The 18286-nt window shown below is 38.9% G+C and overlaps 1 protein-coding gene across 2 annotated transcripts in view; it reads right to left on the bottom strand.

The window, feature by feature from the left end:
* Window positions 1-16270, bottom strand: part of LOC129276566 (uncharacterized) — a 46968-nt gene extending 30698 nt beyond the window's left edge. For both annotated transcript variants that reach the window (XM_064109260.1, XM_054912950.2), the window contains exons 1-7: window positions 15854-16270; window positions 15126-15278; window positions 13938-14078; window positions 12408-12651; window positions 4620-4749; window positions 3263-3533; window positions 930-1133 (exon numbers count right to left, since the gene is read on the bottom strand). In XM_064109260.1, coding sequence (XP_063965330.1) covers window positions 930-1133; window positions 3263-3533; window positions 4620-4749; window positions 12408-12651; window positions 13938-14078; window positions 15126-15278; window positions 15854-16214 — 1504 coding nt within the window. In that variant the 5' untranslated portion in view covers window positions 16215-16270. The remainder of the gene's footprint in view (window positions 1-929; window positions 1134-3262; window positions 3534-4619; window positions 4750-12407; window positions 12652-13937; window positions 14079-15125; window positions 15279-15853) is intronic.
* Between the last annotated feature and the right edge of the window lie 2016 nt (window positions 16271-18286).

Below are 18286 nucleotides of genomic sequence, written 5' to 3'. Positions count from 1 at the left end.
ATTCAGCATGCACATTTACCTTCTTAGTATTACATTATTAAGAAACCCCTTTCATTTGTATTTGACCAATATTCATTAATTCAAACTTGGAAAGGGTGTGAGGGCAAAATAACATAAAAATTCTAATTAATATTATATATGCACAAGTTAGGCCTATCATTTCAATGGAAAGTGCAATATTATTGAACTTCATAAGACCTCATATTGTTTTATCTATATACCTAGCCAGTCATTCAAAGGTTGCGACCCACACATGTGTAATGTGTGTAGGCCCCATGCTCCAGCTTGGCTATACATTACTGAAGCATTGCACCGCACCAGGGACCAATTTGAATCAAATTCAATATTTGTCCTTCAACTTTCCTGCTCAATAACACATAGCTCAGATGAGGAAAAGAATACACAACCTCTATTACTTTCTATAGCATAATTATATAATGTTGACTGGCCTTGAGGGGAACATCAAATATATTGCCCACAACAGAATCATATTGGCCCGAGTCTTTAGGGGAGGGCAATATGGTTCATTTAAAGGCTAATATATTTGATATACCCCGAATGAGGACCAGTCAATATTATCATACTTATGCTTATGGCCGTATAATGTGTAACTCGAGCTATCATTTGGAACAACTTAAATGCCTGTTTGCTTGACTCAAACTACTTCTGATTTCAAGTTGCTCATGAATTCGATGAAGCAATCCTGGCTAAATAATTGGGGCGTTAATAGATATACAGCGCAGGCGCGCACCACGCTTCAACCAGTTTTTTGCGAATATTGCACGCTGGCAAATTAACACACAAAGTCAATGGGAAAACCCGGAAAAGAAGAACCATGGTATGATATTGACGTCAGCGAAAGCAGAGAATGCAAAATATGGAAGATGATTGCCATGGTAAAACACCGAAAAGAGGTAATAACTGCTTACATTCAACACATCTGCATCCAGCCTGGAGGACTAGACCATAGACATCCACACTAGACTGTGACATCAGCTGATCGCCGAGTAGATACGTGTTGTGTGACGAGGCAATGTAATAGTGTGACAGGGGCTGGGTCATGTCCTGGTTGACCCCTCGATGACCTGAGTTGAAGAGGTCACCCTCATCGCTCAAGAGGTACCTCATTAGTCCTGGAGAGAGTGAGAGAGAGAGAGGGGGAGATGGTGAAGGAGGGATGAAGGAAAAGAAGAAAACCAATGAATATTGAAAAATATTGAATTATATTAAAATGGAGGAAGAAAAGAGAATGTAAGGGAGGGGGTAGGAAGGGGAAATAGAGAGAGGAGAGAAAGATTGGGGGAGGGATGGAGGGGAAAGAGAGAGAGATGTAACTTCTGAAGGTTTCCATGGCGAAGAAGAATAGTGTAGTAGGTTTCACGGTACACCATGTATCTTTCTTGGGCAAGTGTTGGTCCTGAAAAGGACCACTCAATCTCGACGTTTCGACAAGTGTGTTCTTGTCATCCTCAGGAGAGAGAGATGATTAGGGGAGGGGGTTAAGAAAGAGAGGGGAGGGGGTGAAGGAGAGTGAAAGGGGAAAGAGAGAGGGGATAGTGGCAAGAGAGATGATTAGAAAGGTGGAGATGAAGAGGGTAGGGAATAGAGAGAGAGGGAGAAAGAAATGGTAGAGAAAGAGATAGGAGAGAGTGAATTACAGGATGGGGATGGTGGGAATGAGACAGTTATTTATAGAAAGGAATAAGAGATGAATACACATTGATAGAAACCAATCACCATAAATACTTTCAAAGGATGCACTAATGTCTGATCAAAGGTGAAAATACCACTATCAAATACTGTTGCCATGTTACACACCCAGTACAAGCATTCAATAGTTCTTTTGCATGAAAGACCTCAAATTCAACTACATCTTCACACTCATCCATCAAATTCAACAAAGCGTTCCAGAAAGTAATGAGCTTTCCCTCCTCTCGTTATCACGTTTCAGTGGGCGAAAGAGGTGGATGGGGGGGGGCATAGGGAATAAATTAAGTTTTAATTACCCCTCCTTCTGGGAATGGGGGACGGGGAGGGGGAAAGGGGTACCTGAAGCAGTAATATGCTCCTATACTTAAAGATTAGTTAGTGGGGGTTGGGGTGGGGGCACACAGGGTGCGCTTGAGTAGCAATGTTCCAATCATTAAAGGAGACAAGTCGGGGTGGTACAGGGGGAACTTGAAGTGGTAATGCTCCCCTCCATAAAGTTAAGGGGAGGGAAATGGGCTGCACTTAAGCAGCAATGCTTGAATCCTAACATACATGTAAGCGAATAGTGGAGGGGGGAGTGCAAGGAAACTTGAAGTGGGAATGCTCCCTTCCTTAGAGGAGTGGGGGAGGGGCACAGGCTGTACTTAAGCAGCAAGGTTTGAATCCTAACACAGGGGAATGGGGGGGGGGAGTGCAGGGGGAACTTGAATTGGGAATGCTCCCCTCCTTATAGAAGCGAGGGGGAAGGGACAGAGGGGGTACATGAAGTCCAAATACATGTACTCCTCTACTTCAAGTGAGTACAGAAAGGGGGGGGGGGCAAAGAGAGCACTTGAATCACTAATGCTCCTTTCATTCTAGAATTGAGAAAGGAACATGATGCTCTTCATAAGTGAGGATAACGCGTTGCTTTTTGATGGAAGCTATTCAACCAGAGTGTTTGATGATATTAACACATCATGAGTCTTTGACAAACAAGGTATAGACTTACAAAGATGAAAGCTTCACTTAACTGCACATTCATGTACACATATTTCCACCCAATGAAAACACAAAGGGCAGAGGACAATTTTCCCAAAGCTTGAAAAGTTCAAATAACTAGGCCTACTGTATAGTGAGGACTTTATAATTCTCTTTTTTTATGGCAAATTGGCAATTGCTGCAAAGAAACACCAAGCCTGCCATTACATACATTCCCTAGTGCACTCCGGACTTATACTTTTCAAACAAACTTATAGTATTAACAATTTGTGTGAACTCACCATCAATGCCAAATCTGACATTACACACATTCTCTGAGACAGGATTATACATTAACAACACATTTGTAGTATTAACTGTTTATGTGAACTCACCGTCAATACCAAACCTGCCATTACACACATTCTTGGTACAAGTTCACACTTTTCAAACAAACTTCTAATATTAAGTATTTGTGTGAACTCACCATCAATACCCAATCTGCCATTACACACATTCTCTGGGACAGGTTCACACATTTTAATGATGCTACAGATAAAAAACCTTAAGTTTAACTATTGTGTGAACTCACCATCAATGCCCAATCTGCCATTACACACATTCTCTGGGACAGGTTCATACTTTTGTATGAGGCTACGACAGGCCTCTTCATTCAGCATGTTGATATCCTGTTCATTTCTCAGAAATACGTCTACGTCTTCCAGGGTCATATGCTCCTTCCCGCAGCTGTATTCCCTGAGGAGCGCATAGAGTTCAGGGCGCATCGATAACGTCTTGTAGAAGTGGACAAACTCGTCAAAGTCCAGCTTGCCCAAGTGCTCGTCGATGTTGGTATCGGCTTCCTGTGAGAAAGTTTTGATGAATATGAATGTTTTGAGGTGATTTAGAGTAATATTCATGATATAGAGGTTACCAATACGGCAGAGAATAGCATTCAAAGTCAGAATTATTGAGGTATAAAACCAGTAATCATGGTCGCAATTTGCGCAATTCAACGGATCCTCTGCTTTTACAGATTCCATCCTTCAAAACAAAAGTAACACTAGGTGATCGAGCATTTGCTCTTGAATAGTTTACCCCTGGAAGTTAAGAAAGCACCATCCGTAAACTTTATATCAAAGCTCAAAACACATCTATATGAGTCCCATAAAGCGCAGTAGAATATATACTTTATGGAATAGTTTCTGATATTGATGGAATTCATTTTCTTAAAACAAAACATTAGCGGAGCCATTTTGTTAACATCCATTAACAGGAGAACATAGATAGAAATATCATAGGATCGCTATGATTTTTAGAAAGAGATACATGTATATAAGAAGGCAAAGAAAATGCACAGGAAGAGAGGAGGAAGGACAACAGATGATGGAGAGGGGAACAATTAAAAGAAAGAGGGAGGCAGGAGAAAGGGGAAAAAAAAGAGATGAAGGAAACAAGGTAAGAAAGAGGAACATGGGGACAGAGATCAGAGTTTGTACACAATGCATTATTCACTTCAGAAAAATGGGGATTTACTAAGATTTATTACTTAGCGGATTTTGAGATTCCAATCTATGACCTTTGTTGGGAATTTTAGCCCAAACCCTATTTCATTTCAGACAACTCTTAAGGAGACTTAAGCCAGAGGATTCAGAAATCTCTTTTGCACATGTATATGAAGGTTTCTTGTATGTAATCATCTCGAAATGTGCAGAATTATTCAACAGCGCTGTTGGTGAGATGAATTAATTGTGCATTACATGGCAACAAGAGATTACATCACAATCCTTTTTAGTAAGAACGTTGGATAAAATTTGTCTTTCTAAAGTAAAATGTTAAGGAATAAAAAATTATTTGAATTGAATACAAGCCCTCAACCCATTAGGAGAATACATTATATAAAAATAGAAAGGGAAAGAACAGGATTTAGAGAGGAATTGGAAACCTACCCTGAAAAGCTGCTTGACTTTCCTTTTGCTAAGGTTGACATTTAGTTTGTGAAGGAGTTTCAAAACTTCATCCATGCTGAGGAGACCATCACCACTTTTATCTGCAGACTCAAATACTGATTTCAACCATGTTTGATTGAGTTAAGGAACAAGAAAGGATATATACCAGTCTTAAGCTACTCCATGGATTGATAAATGTCTTAATACTTCATCCATGCTGAGGAGACCATTACCACTTTTATCTGCAGACTCAAATACTGATTTCAACCATGTTTGATTGAGTTAAGGAACAAGAAAGGATATATACCAGTCTTAAGCTACTCTATGGGTTGATAAATGTTTTAATACTTCATCCATGCTGAGGAGACCATCACCACTTTTATCTGCAGACTCAAATACTGATTTCAACCATGTTTTATCGAGTATAAAAGAACAAGAAATGGTATATACTGTAGAATCACTCGGAATAAACAGATAATACAAGGGTAGTAGGACGGTTTGTTGTGTGACTTTACTCCGTTTCACTGTACATGTGTTAGTCTTCAATCAAGTCGTTATAATATTCCCACATCTCCCCCAAGCTTATTAACAGTCCAGAGTTCCACAAAGTTCCAATTAATTCCAGAGTCCAAAAACTTAGTCCAAAATATTCCAAAGAAAGATCCGGCTATAGAGTTCACTGATAAGTTCCTTGAAAATGTTCTTTCAGTCTGAGTCCAGTTCTGTTTTAATTTCAATATTAACTATCCCAATATTACTGTCCAACTCTTGTTTAGTTTAAAGAGACAGTCTGTTGGGCGCTTTTACAAGTCGTCCGGATCTTGTTCGTGTTTCCGTCATACCTCTTGTTGGTGATGCACCTTGCTGACTCTGGCCAGTCTGCTGGGTAGGCTGCAGGGTATCTGGCTCACCATCAGGATCATCAGGGCTGGTTGGCACGTCACTGGAAGGATCTGGCACTGTCGTCTTTGCCTGGTCCTGAATGGAAATCAGTGCCTTCCGATTGCGACGTATTGTACCATGCTCTGTCTGGACATGGTAGGATCTTGGTTGTATTGCTTTCTGGATAACTCTCCCATAGCGAGACTGATCACGGATCCAAACCAGATCTCCTGGCTGTAGCTCTGGAAGCTCACGTGAGTCATGACGTCTGTTGTAGGTCATCATCTGATCTGACCGGTACTTCTCCTCTTTCTCTCTCACAGATTTCAGGTCCTGCTGTTGTAGTTGTGGCAGGAGCGTGTGTGGTAACACAGGAACCTGAGTTTTCAATCTCCTGCCCATGAGAAGTTCTGATGGAGCTAGCCCATTTTGGAGTGGAGACACTCGGTAGCTGAGAAGGGCTAGGTTGATGTCATGGTTCTTTTTCAGCAATGCCTTGACAGTGCGAACTCCTCGTTCTGCCTCACCATTTGCCTGTGGGTACCTTGGAGAACTGGTACATGTAGTATGGACAAATCCATACACTTCAGCAAGCTTTCTGAAGTTCTCATTGGCAAATTGTGGGCCATTGTCTGTTACTACAAGGTCTGGAATCCCATGTGTTGCAAAGATCTCTTTCAGGGAAGAAATCACTGCTGCTGTTGTCTGACCTTGCAGTTGTTTGATTTCAATCCACCTTGAGTAGTAGTCAACGACTATCAGGAATGTTTTTCCTTTGTGTTCGAACAAGTCCATTCCAAGACGTTCCCATGGCCTTGAAGGGAAGGACGAGGTCATCAAAGGCTCATGGACTTTTTGTCGATGGATAGCACAGGCTGTACAGTTTGAAATCATTTCCTCCAATGATGTTGATAGACCTGGCCACCACACTGATTCTCTGGCTCTTCCTCTGCATTTGGTTATTCCTAGATGTCCTTGATGTAGCCTCTCAAGGATATCAAGTCTCAGAGCTCTTGGAATCACCAATCTTTCATCATAGACCAGCAAGTCATCTACCACACTCAAGTGTCCTCTCTGCTCAAAGTAGTTCTTCAGGATAGGGTTGTGTGGCATATATTCTGGCCATCCCTTGATACAGTAGTCCCTGACTTTTGCACATACTTCATCTGCTTTTTGTGCTTTTCTGATTTCATCTAGTCTTTTCACTGTTACTGGTAGGTTGATGGTTGATGTTGACGCATAGGATTCAACCTCCTCTATGAAACTGACATCACTCCTTCCTGGCCTCTCTACTGGCGCTCGTGACAAGGTGTCAGCTGAAGTCTGCTGTTTTCCAGGAACATACAGAGTCTTTGCGTCAAATCTCATCATTCTCATTCTGAAGCGTTGGAGACGTGGAGGCATTTTGGCAAGTTCCTTCGAGTTCAGATGTGTGACCAATGGCTTGTGGTCAGTTTCTACTTCGAAGTGAAGACCCAGGACATACTCAGAGAATCTCTCGCATGCCCAAGTAGCTGCCAGTGCTTCCTTTTCCATCACAGCATACCTCTGCTCAGTCTCTGTCAGTGATCGAGATGCATAACACACTGGTCTACGTTTTCCATCTCTCTGCACTTGATACAGGATTGCACCAATTCCGGCACAGGATGCATCTGCTGCAATGACTGTTGGTAGTTCAGGATCATAATGAGCCAAGACTTCTGTTGAGATCAGCATCTCTTTGATCTGTTTGAAAGATCTCTGTTGTACTTCTGTCCAGCACCATATATTGTCCTTCTTCAGAAGTTGACGTAGTGGTTCACTGATAGAAGCTAGTGCGGGGAGGAATTTCCCCACCTGGTTCACCATTCCTAGGAATCTTTGTAACTCCTTCACTGTACGTGGAGCTGGAAAATCACGAATGGCTTTTGTCTTGCTTGGATCAACTTTGACACCAGTTCTGTCTACGAAGTGCCCCAGGAACTTCACTCTCTGTTGTGAGAATTCACACTTGTCATGGTTTAGTGTGATTCCTGCTTCCTGCAAACGTTGAAGGACAGCTCGAACTCTGGTGTCATGGTCTGCTTGTGTTACACCATGGATTAGCACATCGTCCATGTGGCAAATCACTCCATCAAGTCCTTCCAGGATATTTGACATCGTTCTTTGGAAGACTTCAGGCGCAGACGTTATGGCAAATGGCAGTCGGTCGAAGCAGAATCTCCCAAATGGAGTGACGAAAGTTGTAAGCAGCTTGGACTCATCACTTAGTGGTATCTGCCAAAAACCACTGTTGGCATCTAACTTTGTGAAGATCGTACTCTTTCCCAGTTTTGCAAGGCTTTCATCCACTGAAGACATCGGATGAATCTCTCGTTCAACTGCTTTGTTCAGTGATGTGAGGTCTACACAAATTCTAACTGAACCATTGGGCTTTAGTACTGGAACCATCCCTGAACACCACTTTGTTGGTTCGGTCACTTTTGAGATTACCCCTTGCTTCAACATGGACTCTAGTTCTTTCTTCACCTTGGGTAGGAGTGGGTGCGGAACTTTCCTGGCTGTGTACAGGCACATTGGTTTGACATCTGGAGCCAATGTGATCTGGTATGCTGTCTTCAGTTTTCCCAATCCAGTGAAGAGCTGTGGGAATTCAGCCTTGAAGTTTGCATTTTCTCCATTTTGGTAGTCTACTTCCTCCACCTTGCAGATTAGATTCAAGTCTGAACATGCCCTCCTGCTCAGCAATGAACATCTCTGATTTTCAACCACATAGAGAGTTTCCTTGATCTGTTTATCTCTATGCTGGAGGGTTGCTGTCATCTGTCCAATTACAGTCAGAACCTTTTCTCCCGGACCAAGTAACTTCTTGTTTGTTGGTTGTAGGTTATTTCTGTTCAGAGTAGAATCAGACAGAACAGTAACTGATGCTCCAGTATCTAGCTTGAAGTGTGTTTCAATCCCATCTACAAGAATAGCTGCACTCCAGTATGTCTTCTCATTCTCTCTGATTTCGCCAAGAAAGGGGATGTCAATGTCATCGAAAGCATCAGAAGCATCCACTTCGCTCACTTTAGCTTTTCCTTTTGTTTCCTTTTGTTTTCCTTTTCCTGGATTTTTGTTTCTACACACAGACTGGAAGTGACCCATCTTTCCACATTGATGGCATTTTGCATCTTTTGCGGGGCAGTCGGCACGTACATGATTCTGCCTTCCACACCACTTGCAGTTTCCCTGCAGATTTTGAGGTGTTTTCTTTGAGAAATTTCCCCTGCTCTTGTGTCTGACATGCTCTATGGATGAGTTTGAACTCTCACTCTCAGGAAAACCTCTCACGACAGGCTTGTTTTGTTTCCTGGCTTCTGCTTGCCTACTCAACTGTACTGCTTTTGTGAGAGTAAGGTCTTCTCTAGACTGCAGTTGATCCGAAAGTGAGTCATCTAGCACTCCAACTACAATTCTGTCTCTTATTAACTCTTCCTTAAGCGTCTTGTAGTCACAGTCCTCAGCAAGTCTGTACAAGTCATTGATAAATGTGTCTACACTCTCTCCTGGTCTTTGTACTCTTTTGTTGAATTTTGCTCTTTCAACAATGATGTTTTTCCGTACATTGAAGTATTTATTCAACGCCGTTATCACTTCATCATACTTCGCTGATTTCTCTTCTACACCGAGAGATACGATGATGTCATCCGCACAATCACCCATAGCATACAGCAGTGTACTGACCTGTTCCCCGTCGGGTTTTGCCGCCAGGCCCGATGCCGTGCGATAGCGTTCAAATCGTCGTGCCCATTTTGGCCATTGTTCAGCTTGATTTAGTCCTCCTACTTTGTCAAAACTGTCTGGCAATGGTAAACTTGAACTCTCCATTGTTCATCACGACGCTGCCACCATGTAGAATCACTCGGAATAAACAGATAATACAAGGGTAGTAGTACGGTTTGTTGTGTGACTTTACTCCGTTTCACTGTACATGTGTTAGTCTTCAATCAAGTCGTTATAATATTCCCACATATACCAGTCTGTTCAATTTTTGCATCAATTCATTAATTTTTTCCGTAGTGAATGAAAATTTGGCTTGGCCACACATGAAGAAAATACAATATACATAAAAGATCATTTAAAATGCTGAAATACTAAATACACTTTCTAAAAGGGAACTGGTAAGTTACTTACACTTAGAATTATTTGTATTATTTTAATTTTAAAAATCTAATATCATATCATTTCTATAATGCCATGTTATGATGCATTTTGTGTATCATGACATGTCTATTCTAATGTTTGACTGAGTTTAGCCGGAACTGGAAGGGGTATACATGTACATGTATACCAGTCTTAAAACTATTGTAGTTTGATATTATTCATAATAATCATGATGATAATAGTTACATTTATATAGTGCTTAATACACTTTGTTTCAAGCTGCTTTACATAGTAAATTAAGAGGCTTTTATAGGAGGAAATTATAATTTGTTAACAAATTTTCGGCATTACTCCTATTTGTTTCAGATCAGTATGCTCGATCTGTAAATGAAAATCATGAGATCAGTATGCTCGATCTGTAATGAAAATCAGATTCGAACCTGCCATCTACTGCTTTCCGGGCAGCGACTCAACCACCAGGCTATTCCGGTTCACGGCTAAGCCATGATGAACTGGAATTCAAATAATATGCTCGATCTGTAAATGAAAATCATAAGATCAGTATGCTCGATCTGTAATGAAAATCATAAGATCATGATCATTGATCATATAACAAATTATAATTTCCTCCTATAAAAGCCTCTTAATTTACTATCTATTGTCCACGGCGAACGGTATTTGAATATTAATGAGTCAGAAAGAAGAGGATCGAGGGTATTTGAATTCCAGTTCATCGTGGCTTAGCCGTGAACCGGAATAGCCTGGTGGTTGAGTCGCTGCCCGGAAAGCAGTAGATGGCAGGTTCGAATGCCACTGGTTCCAATTTTTTCTGACTTATGATCTTATGATTCTCATTACAGATCGAGCATACTGATCTTATGATTTTCATTTACAGATCGAGCATACTGATCTGAAACAAATAGGAGTAATGCCGAAAATTTGTTAACAAAAGCTGCTTTACATTGCAATTATTATTATCCCGGTCATCTGATCCTGACATGCCCGCACACAATGTATGCACTTTATCCACTCCCTGGGGAGCATTCCAACAAGAGTTACAAGTTACAAGAGTTGCATCCTATTGGGTACCCATTTATCTTTCCATAAATGACCATTAATTGGATCTTTGCAAAATTTGAAGCTGAGTGTTGAAAATTATCATAGCACTTCCTCTCTCATAAGCTATTATTACAGATTTAATTAATACATGACAAATAGTTATGTAAACTTTATTCTAACATTTTCCTACCTTCCCAAAACTTCAACATGAGACTACATCAATCTCCCCTTTCACGAGATATGTTATCTAATGCAGAAAAATTCAATTTTGACAATAAAATGAAAGTTTGAAAATGATAATGATTTAGATTATATAACAAAGTGCTTCAATTGATAATACAAAATATAAGAATTGTCTTATTTTACGTATGTCATAAAATCATCATGTATAAAACAATAAAAAAGGAAAGAATATTAAAAAAATCAAAATATTGTCAAAGGATGAAGAAAGCTTATAATACAGCCCCCAAAAATGGTAATAGCTGAAAAACTGATCATTATGCATATATATCAAGACATATTAGGAGCCTACAGCATGTATATACACAGAGGAGATAATAATACTGATGAGGGGTAAGATAAAACCAGTACGCTGCCTCGTTGACCCCCGAGGGAGGTATTCGTATCACAGAGGATAAACATCGTACCTCTGCAGGCTGAATAAAAAAATCTCTAAAAGAAAGCTGGATTTGTCTGGGATTTTGGTATGCCCTTGCCATACTCTACGTCATATGACATCTTCGAACCTAGGCTCTGCATCAACAAAAGAGAAAAGCAGTAAAGCCAAAAGCTATTTATATTGCACATTTCACGTAAACATGTTTCACTATGGATCGAAATATGAACATTTAGTTCTTAAAAGCTTAAAGCCACTATGGTACACTTGCAGGAGATGCAAAGTGGACAACATTGGCTGTTGTGTAGCCGTATTGTGTATTAAAACCCATTGAGACACTGTAAATTGCCCAAATTTGCCCTTTTCTAGCAGTTTGTCTAAAAGGGAGACAAAGGGGGCTACAAAATGGCAATTTGCTCACTATGGTTGGTGTGCAGATTTCATGCCAATTTATAGTAAATATGAATGTAGCAATTTAGGGTTCATTTTGATAAGAAAAACACATGCTACTCCAACAATAATGTTAAAACGAGAACAAATGAAACATATTCTAGTTAGTGAATAGACAGGGTTAAAGGGGAAGTTCATCCTGATGAAAAGTTTGATGTAAAAATACCAGAAAAAATGATTTAAAACATTGGTGGAGGTTTGAGAAAAATCCATCAAAGATTTGAAAGTTATCAAAATTTTAAGTTTTGATTTGTGTTTTCATATACAAGCAGCTAATCTAGTTGTTATGTAAAATAAATACATGAATTTCAATTTTTCTAATGGTTCATGATGACTAAAATATTTTTCTTCTAGGAGTAGATGTGAAATGATTTATCTGTTGATATTCTAAAAGTACAATAAAACACTGTTTATAATTTTTGGAGAAAACGTCATTCCATTGATTTTTTTTTAAATTCATGATACATGGATATGCAAATGACATCACAAATAAAAAAAAAACTTCTGATAACTTTTATCAGTCTTGATGGATTTGTCTCAAACCTTCAACAATATCTTTAATAATTTTGTTTCGCTATTTTTACAATAAACTTTTTGTCAGGGTGAACTTCCCCTTAAAAACAATCTTCAGTTGCTAATAAGTTCAAGGATATGAGTCTCTGAGTTGATCACTCTGGGCGGTCTCTTCCTGAGCCTGTTCCATCAGATGCCTCAGACCTCTGATCCAGGCCTGGGCCTCGTTGAGGGACCCGGCTATGATGTCCAATGACTCCCAGCTGGTACCGTGGATGATGGAGAAGCAATGACTTGGTTTGTGCCCTGCCGCGCTGGCTAGGTGCTTCTTGAAGACGTCCGTGCCAGCCCCCTCTCGGATCTCCCGGACGTTCTTGACGTGAACTGCATCCAATCAACAATACATCGAAAAAACACTCAGTTAAGTTTTAGGCATATTCCAATATGCATATTCAGATATTTGACAACACTCTGCATTTGTATAAACAATGCTAAGACATCAAGTGATGAGTGGGCTCACTTAAAATTATAACATACATGTAGTTACTTACATGTACATGCTTCAATTAAAAAAGAATTAACACTGTCCAATGAAACAGGACAAACTGAAATCATTTGAAAAAATCATATATATCTCAACATCAGAAAAACAAATATTCACATTTTGGCACTATATATATATCAGTAATTTCTACATGACAGGTGACCAGCTACCCCTAACCAACACTGAATTGCCCAAAGTGAACTTCGAGATTTTTATTGAGCTTGAAAAGGCACATACTAAACTCTAAAAGGATGTATACCTTGTCAAAATTGATGAACAATAAACAAGATAAATACTTGACCAAAGAAAGTCAGTGAGAGCTTCAAAGAATAAGAAGAAGACAGGGTTTGAAGTTTCAGGTTGACTCAAGTATGAGATATATACTGTGCAATCTCAATGAAACTTCCAAGAAATCCAGAAAAATGGGGTGTCAAAAAGTCTCATATCTTGTTCTTTAAATAATTTCTTATGTTCAAATTTTGTCACTCTGAAGAAGAACTTCTCTTTCAAATAAGCAAATTCTATGGCCCGAAGCCACAAAGATGTTTTTTTAAACCATCAGTTGAACCAATGATTTATGCAAATTTGTATAAATTACGCTTATTTACTGCGTATATTAAAACATGTCCAATGCTGATGCGCTGTTGTCACAGTGTGCCAAATTGACGCATGTTGCCATGGTTAAATACGCTATTTCATTCATGAGTTCAATATTTGAAGAGTGGATTCATTAATTCAAAACAATGGACTCATGAATAAGATAGCGTGGATATCCAAGGCAACAGGCGTCAATATGGAGTACTGTGACAAAAGCGTGCATTATATAGCATTGGACATTTTTTAATACAGAAAGTCAAAAGGGGCCTAAGCTTTCGATCCTAGCAATACACGCAGAAAATAAGCATAATTAATACAGGATATCTGCATAACCATGGGTTCAACCGATGGTTTTAAAAACCACCTTTGTGAATTCAGACCTATAAGTTTCACTTTTGGAAGACCAAAATTACAATTTTGGCTATTTAAAGAGAACCTTCCCTGGTGACTCATTGTTGGTTTTTGGGGTGGCTGGTCCAATTTGTAAATATTGAAACAGCTTTGTGAAATATCCCCTCCCCATTCCTACCTATAGCCTTGTGGCCCTTCTTGGACGGTTTCCATCGGATGTGAGACCTGGTGTTATCAAGGTACAGCATTTTGGATGACGTACGACCTTGACGTTTGACCTTCATCACTGAACTCCCCAAGCACATCAAAGAGATGGAGCCTGATTTAGAAAGCAGACCAGGAATAAAGCGATTATTGATAAGCAGGAAAATAAGCATGAGAACATATTACAGGATTGTGGGGGTGTCATGGTCTAAGTGGTTAAGACTCTTGTCCTTTCAATCTGAGGAACGCGAGTTTTATTCTCGGCCATGGCGTGTTTTCCTTCGGCAAGAAATTTACCTAAGTTGCACTGCTCTCAACCCAGGTGAGGTAAATGGGTACCAGCAGGAAGTAATTCCTCAAAGCTGTGAGCACCAAATCGATAGACTAGCTCAGCTGGGGTAATATAGGAGCACAGTGAGCACCTAACAAGGTGGATAATTGCACTACATATTAATTTAGAATGTTATGCCAAACAAAATGATGATGGAAATGATGACAACAATGATGGAAATGAATGATGATGATCATGATGATAATATTAAGAACAAAATTAACAGCAATAACTTATAATGAAGAAAATGATGATGATTATGATAATGCCAATGATGATGATGATGATGATGATGATGATGGTGATGATGATGATGATAATGATGATGATGACAATGTTGTAGTGTTGATTATATGTGTAAATGGGTGAGGGGAGTTGATTATTATGATGCAAGTATTAACAAAAAATAGTTAAACTTATTGTTGATGTTACAAAATGCAGTGGTGATAATAATGCTGATAAAAATAAAAGTCATAATGATGCTGTGATGTGATGAGCCTTACTGGATGACAATTAAGCAAGTTGAACGATGTTAGATTTGATCTGAGCAACACCTATTCTTCTTGTTTGGAAGTGCTCCTGCTGCTGATGATGATGATGGTAATGATGATGATGTTCTGTTTTCCATCATTGTTAGTTTTATTAACGTTACATAACATATGAGCAACACTTACTATTAATGTTTGGAAGTGCTGATGATAAGGATGCGATCAAATACTATGATTGGGTTTAAAATTATGATAGTATGATGATAAAGATGATGATGATGTAATATGCCCAAACTGAATGACAATTTAGCAAGGTTTGCAAATTTATAAGAGTGGCACTTACTATTGATGTTTGGAAGTGCTGAAGATGATGGTGATGATAATGAGCTGCTGGTATGTCTAATGTGGTAATGAGACCGGTGGGAAGGGGATGGAGACAGACGTGGTGATATTCTGGTCGTGGAAGAGGATCGACTGCTTGAACTTGCTGAATCACCTGTTAGAAAGAGAGAGAGGGATAGTGGGAAGGGATAGAGAGAGGAAGTGGCAGAGAGAGGAAGGGGTAGAGAGAGGAAGGGGTAGAGAGGGAAAAGGTGAGGGAGGGATGAGAGAGAGAATAAGAGAAGGTAGGGAGAGAGAAAAGAGAAAAGAATGGAGGAAGATAGACAGAGAGAGAATGAAAGAGAGGGATGAAGACAAATAAATTGATATAAAAAGACAGATAAAAAGAGAGAGTGAGAGAAAAAGACACATCATTGCATAGAAAGAATCTGGATGTGTTTCAGAAAGAGATTTGAGTGACTTAAATATATTTTCAAGCCCCACTTTGGACATTCTTCAACTAGAATCTGTTTGATGATTATGCGGAAGTGCATCTGACCAATGCGGTTATTTCATTTCATTATATACCACAGGCAATTGAGAACTTAAGGTGCACCTTTATTCAGACTTGAATGTTAGTGTAACATCTCTCTTTTTTAAGTGTACAAATAAAACTGCATGAATGAACTTTTAAATTTTTAATCAAAATGGAATGATCAGTCAAGAAGAAGATAAAACTGGGCTTGTTACCTTCTTGTTCCCAAGAATCTAATGCATGCTGTTGATGGAGCTTATGAAGTGACTCCGCCCTTTTTCTTGTCTCTTCCTCTTCCTCTTCATCCTCCACCACACCCTCGTTGTCAACGGCAACCCCATCATCCTGACTGATGATGATTCTTGTCTCTCGTAGCCCAACAGAGGGCCTCCTTGCCTCTCCTGGGGTGTTATCAACAACACAATGTTCAGTTTCATGTTGGCGTGACCTTTCACCTTTGACCTCATCCTGCTGGGCGTCGTCACAGGATGAGTTTGTGTTGGTCGAGGTGGTGGAGTCTACGGTAGAGGTGCGACACACCGAGAGATGATGAGTAGAGCTTCCATCCGTTTCCATGGTAATAGTTTTCTTCTTACTCTGGATCTCTCTTGCGTCTCACATCATCTCAATCTGTATCAATGAGAATGAAGTATTCCAGTCATTTTCATTGTGAAAGTATAACAACTGCATTATATCATAATCTGCTTAATCAATCACTTTGCATTAAAATGATACATAAACAAGAATACCTAACAAGTACAGTACTGAATAAAAGGACAATGAGAAACATAATATGGCAACTTCATGATGGTATATACATCATCTACCACATTTAAAAAGATATATGAGCAATTTCTCTCTTCATCTTGACCTCAATTATATATATTCAATTTCTCAAGGGCAGCTAACCAATAAGACTTGTTCTTCTATAGCTTTCCCCATCCACAATAGATTTGTAAATGTTTGTTAAAGGACAAGTCCACCCCAACAAAAAGTTGATTTTAATAAAAAGAGAAAAATCCAACAAGCACATCACTGAAAACTTCATCAAAATCGGATGTAAAATAAGAAAGTTATGACATTTTAAAGTTTTACTTTATTTCAGAAAACAGTTATACGCACATCCTGGTCGGTATGCAAATTAGGAGACTGATGACGTCATCCACTCACTATTTCTTTTGTATTCTATTACATGAAATATGAAATATTCTAATTTTCTCCTCATTGTCAAGTGAAACAACGCTTGATTCCTCCATGAACAGTTGGACCTAGCATGCTTAAAACTATATGGTTCAGTCGAGTTGGTCCCTATTGTCAAATCTGTAAAAAATGAAATATTGTATAATTCAAACAATAAAAAACAAAAGAAATAGTTAGTGATGGACATCATTGACCATCGCATTTGCATGTCACTGAGTTGTGCATATCACTTTTTGTGAAAAATAATTGAAACTTTAAAATGTCATAACTTTCTTATTTTACATCCGATTTTGATGAAATTTTCAGCATTATGCTAATTTGATTTTTCTCTATTTATTCAAATCAATATTTTTCTGGGGTGGACTTGACCTTTAATGTTATGGTTTGCTTTTGTGTGTATTAGTGCTATGTATTTGATACAGTATACATTCAATACTTATTGCAATGTTCATATTGTATAGTTTTTTTTATTGTGAATGGGTTAAATGAATTGAACTGATTGAACGTCTGTGCGTAAATATGCACAAGTTATGTTCAGATATTTCATACTTGACGCACAATGTTTTCAGCTCCAGACAAAATAAAACTTAAGACATATTACTTCGCAAGTGGTAGAGTGCTTTCTAAATAGCATCGCCGGCATTGGTATTTTCCAATTCATCTACAGGCAGTGCTGCTTTCTACAAGCAGCCGACATATGACGCCCTCCTTTGATAACAAAGGCAGGAACGAATAGCTTGGAGCATGATTAGCAATATGCCTGAGAATATAGAAATATTGCAATTTCACCAAGGCTATGGTCTTGTCCTTGAATGTAGGTTAATCAGCTAGTAAATTGATTTAATCCACTTTCACAAAGGCTTGTATGTAGGCTAATCATTACCAGATATAATTTTCACCATCAGTATTCATAAGGGAGGGTTAGTAATGGATTTTCCTGAGCCCCAAAAGCATTAGGATGTTCTCATTGGCAGGTTACAAAATTCTGTTATGAACAGGTGAAATTCTGGATTTGGAATTGCTATATAAAGCAGATTGGTCATATAATTTAACATTTGTCAACAGCAACCCCGAAACTGACAATAAATCGCCTGGGAAGGTTCTATGTATATAGCCAAAATAGCACTTTGGTCTTCAACCATCAAAAATGAAAATGAGCTTATCCAACAGAATAATTCAATTTCTTTATATTGTCAAAACTTGGAATTTTAAAGTTCAATTTAAAAAAAGATATTGGAGTTTCTTTGACATCATTTTTTCTGGACTGAACATCAAACTTCAATCCTTGTTTTCTCCTCATTTTTCAAAGCTCTCTCTGAATTTCTTCTGCATTCAATCAAGTACATGTACTAGCGAGGTCTATTGTTATACATCATACAAAAGCTCAGGATGTTTTTTTTCAAACTCAGTAAAAATCTAAAAATTCCTTTTGGTGATTTATGGTTTTG

This window comes from Lytechinus pictus, chromosome 14 (genome assembly GCF_037042905.1).
Source record: "Lytechinus pictus isolate F3 Inbred chromosome 14, Lp3.0, whole genome shotgun sequence".
Classification (NCBI taxonomy): domain Eukaryota; kingdom Metazoa; phylum Echinodermata; class Echinoidea; order Temnopleuroida; family Toxopneustidae; genus Lytechinus; species Lytechinus pictus.
Note: the sequence above shows the minus strand (reverse complement) of the source record. Positions and strands in the feature narration are given on the sequence as shown.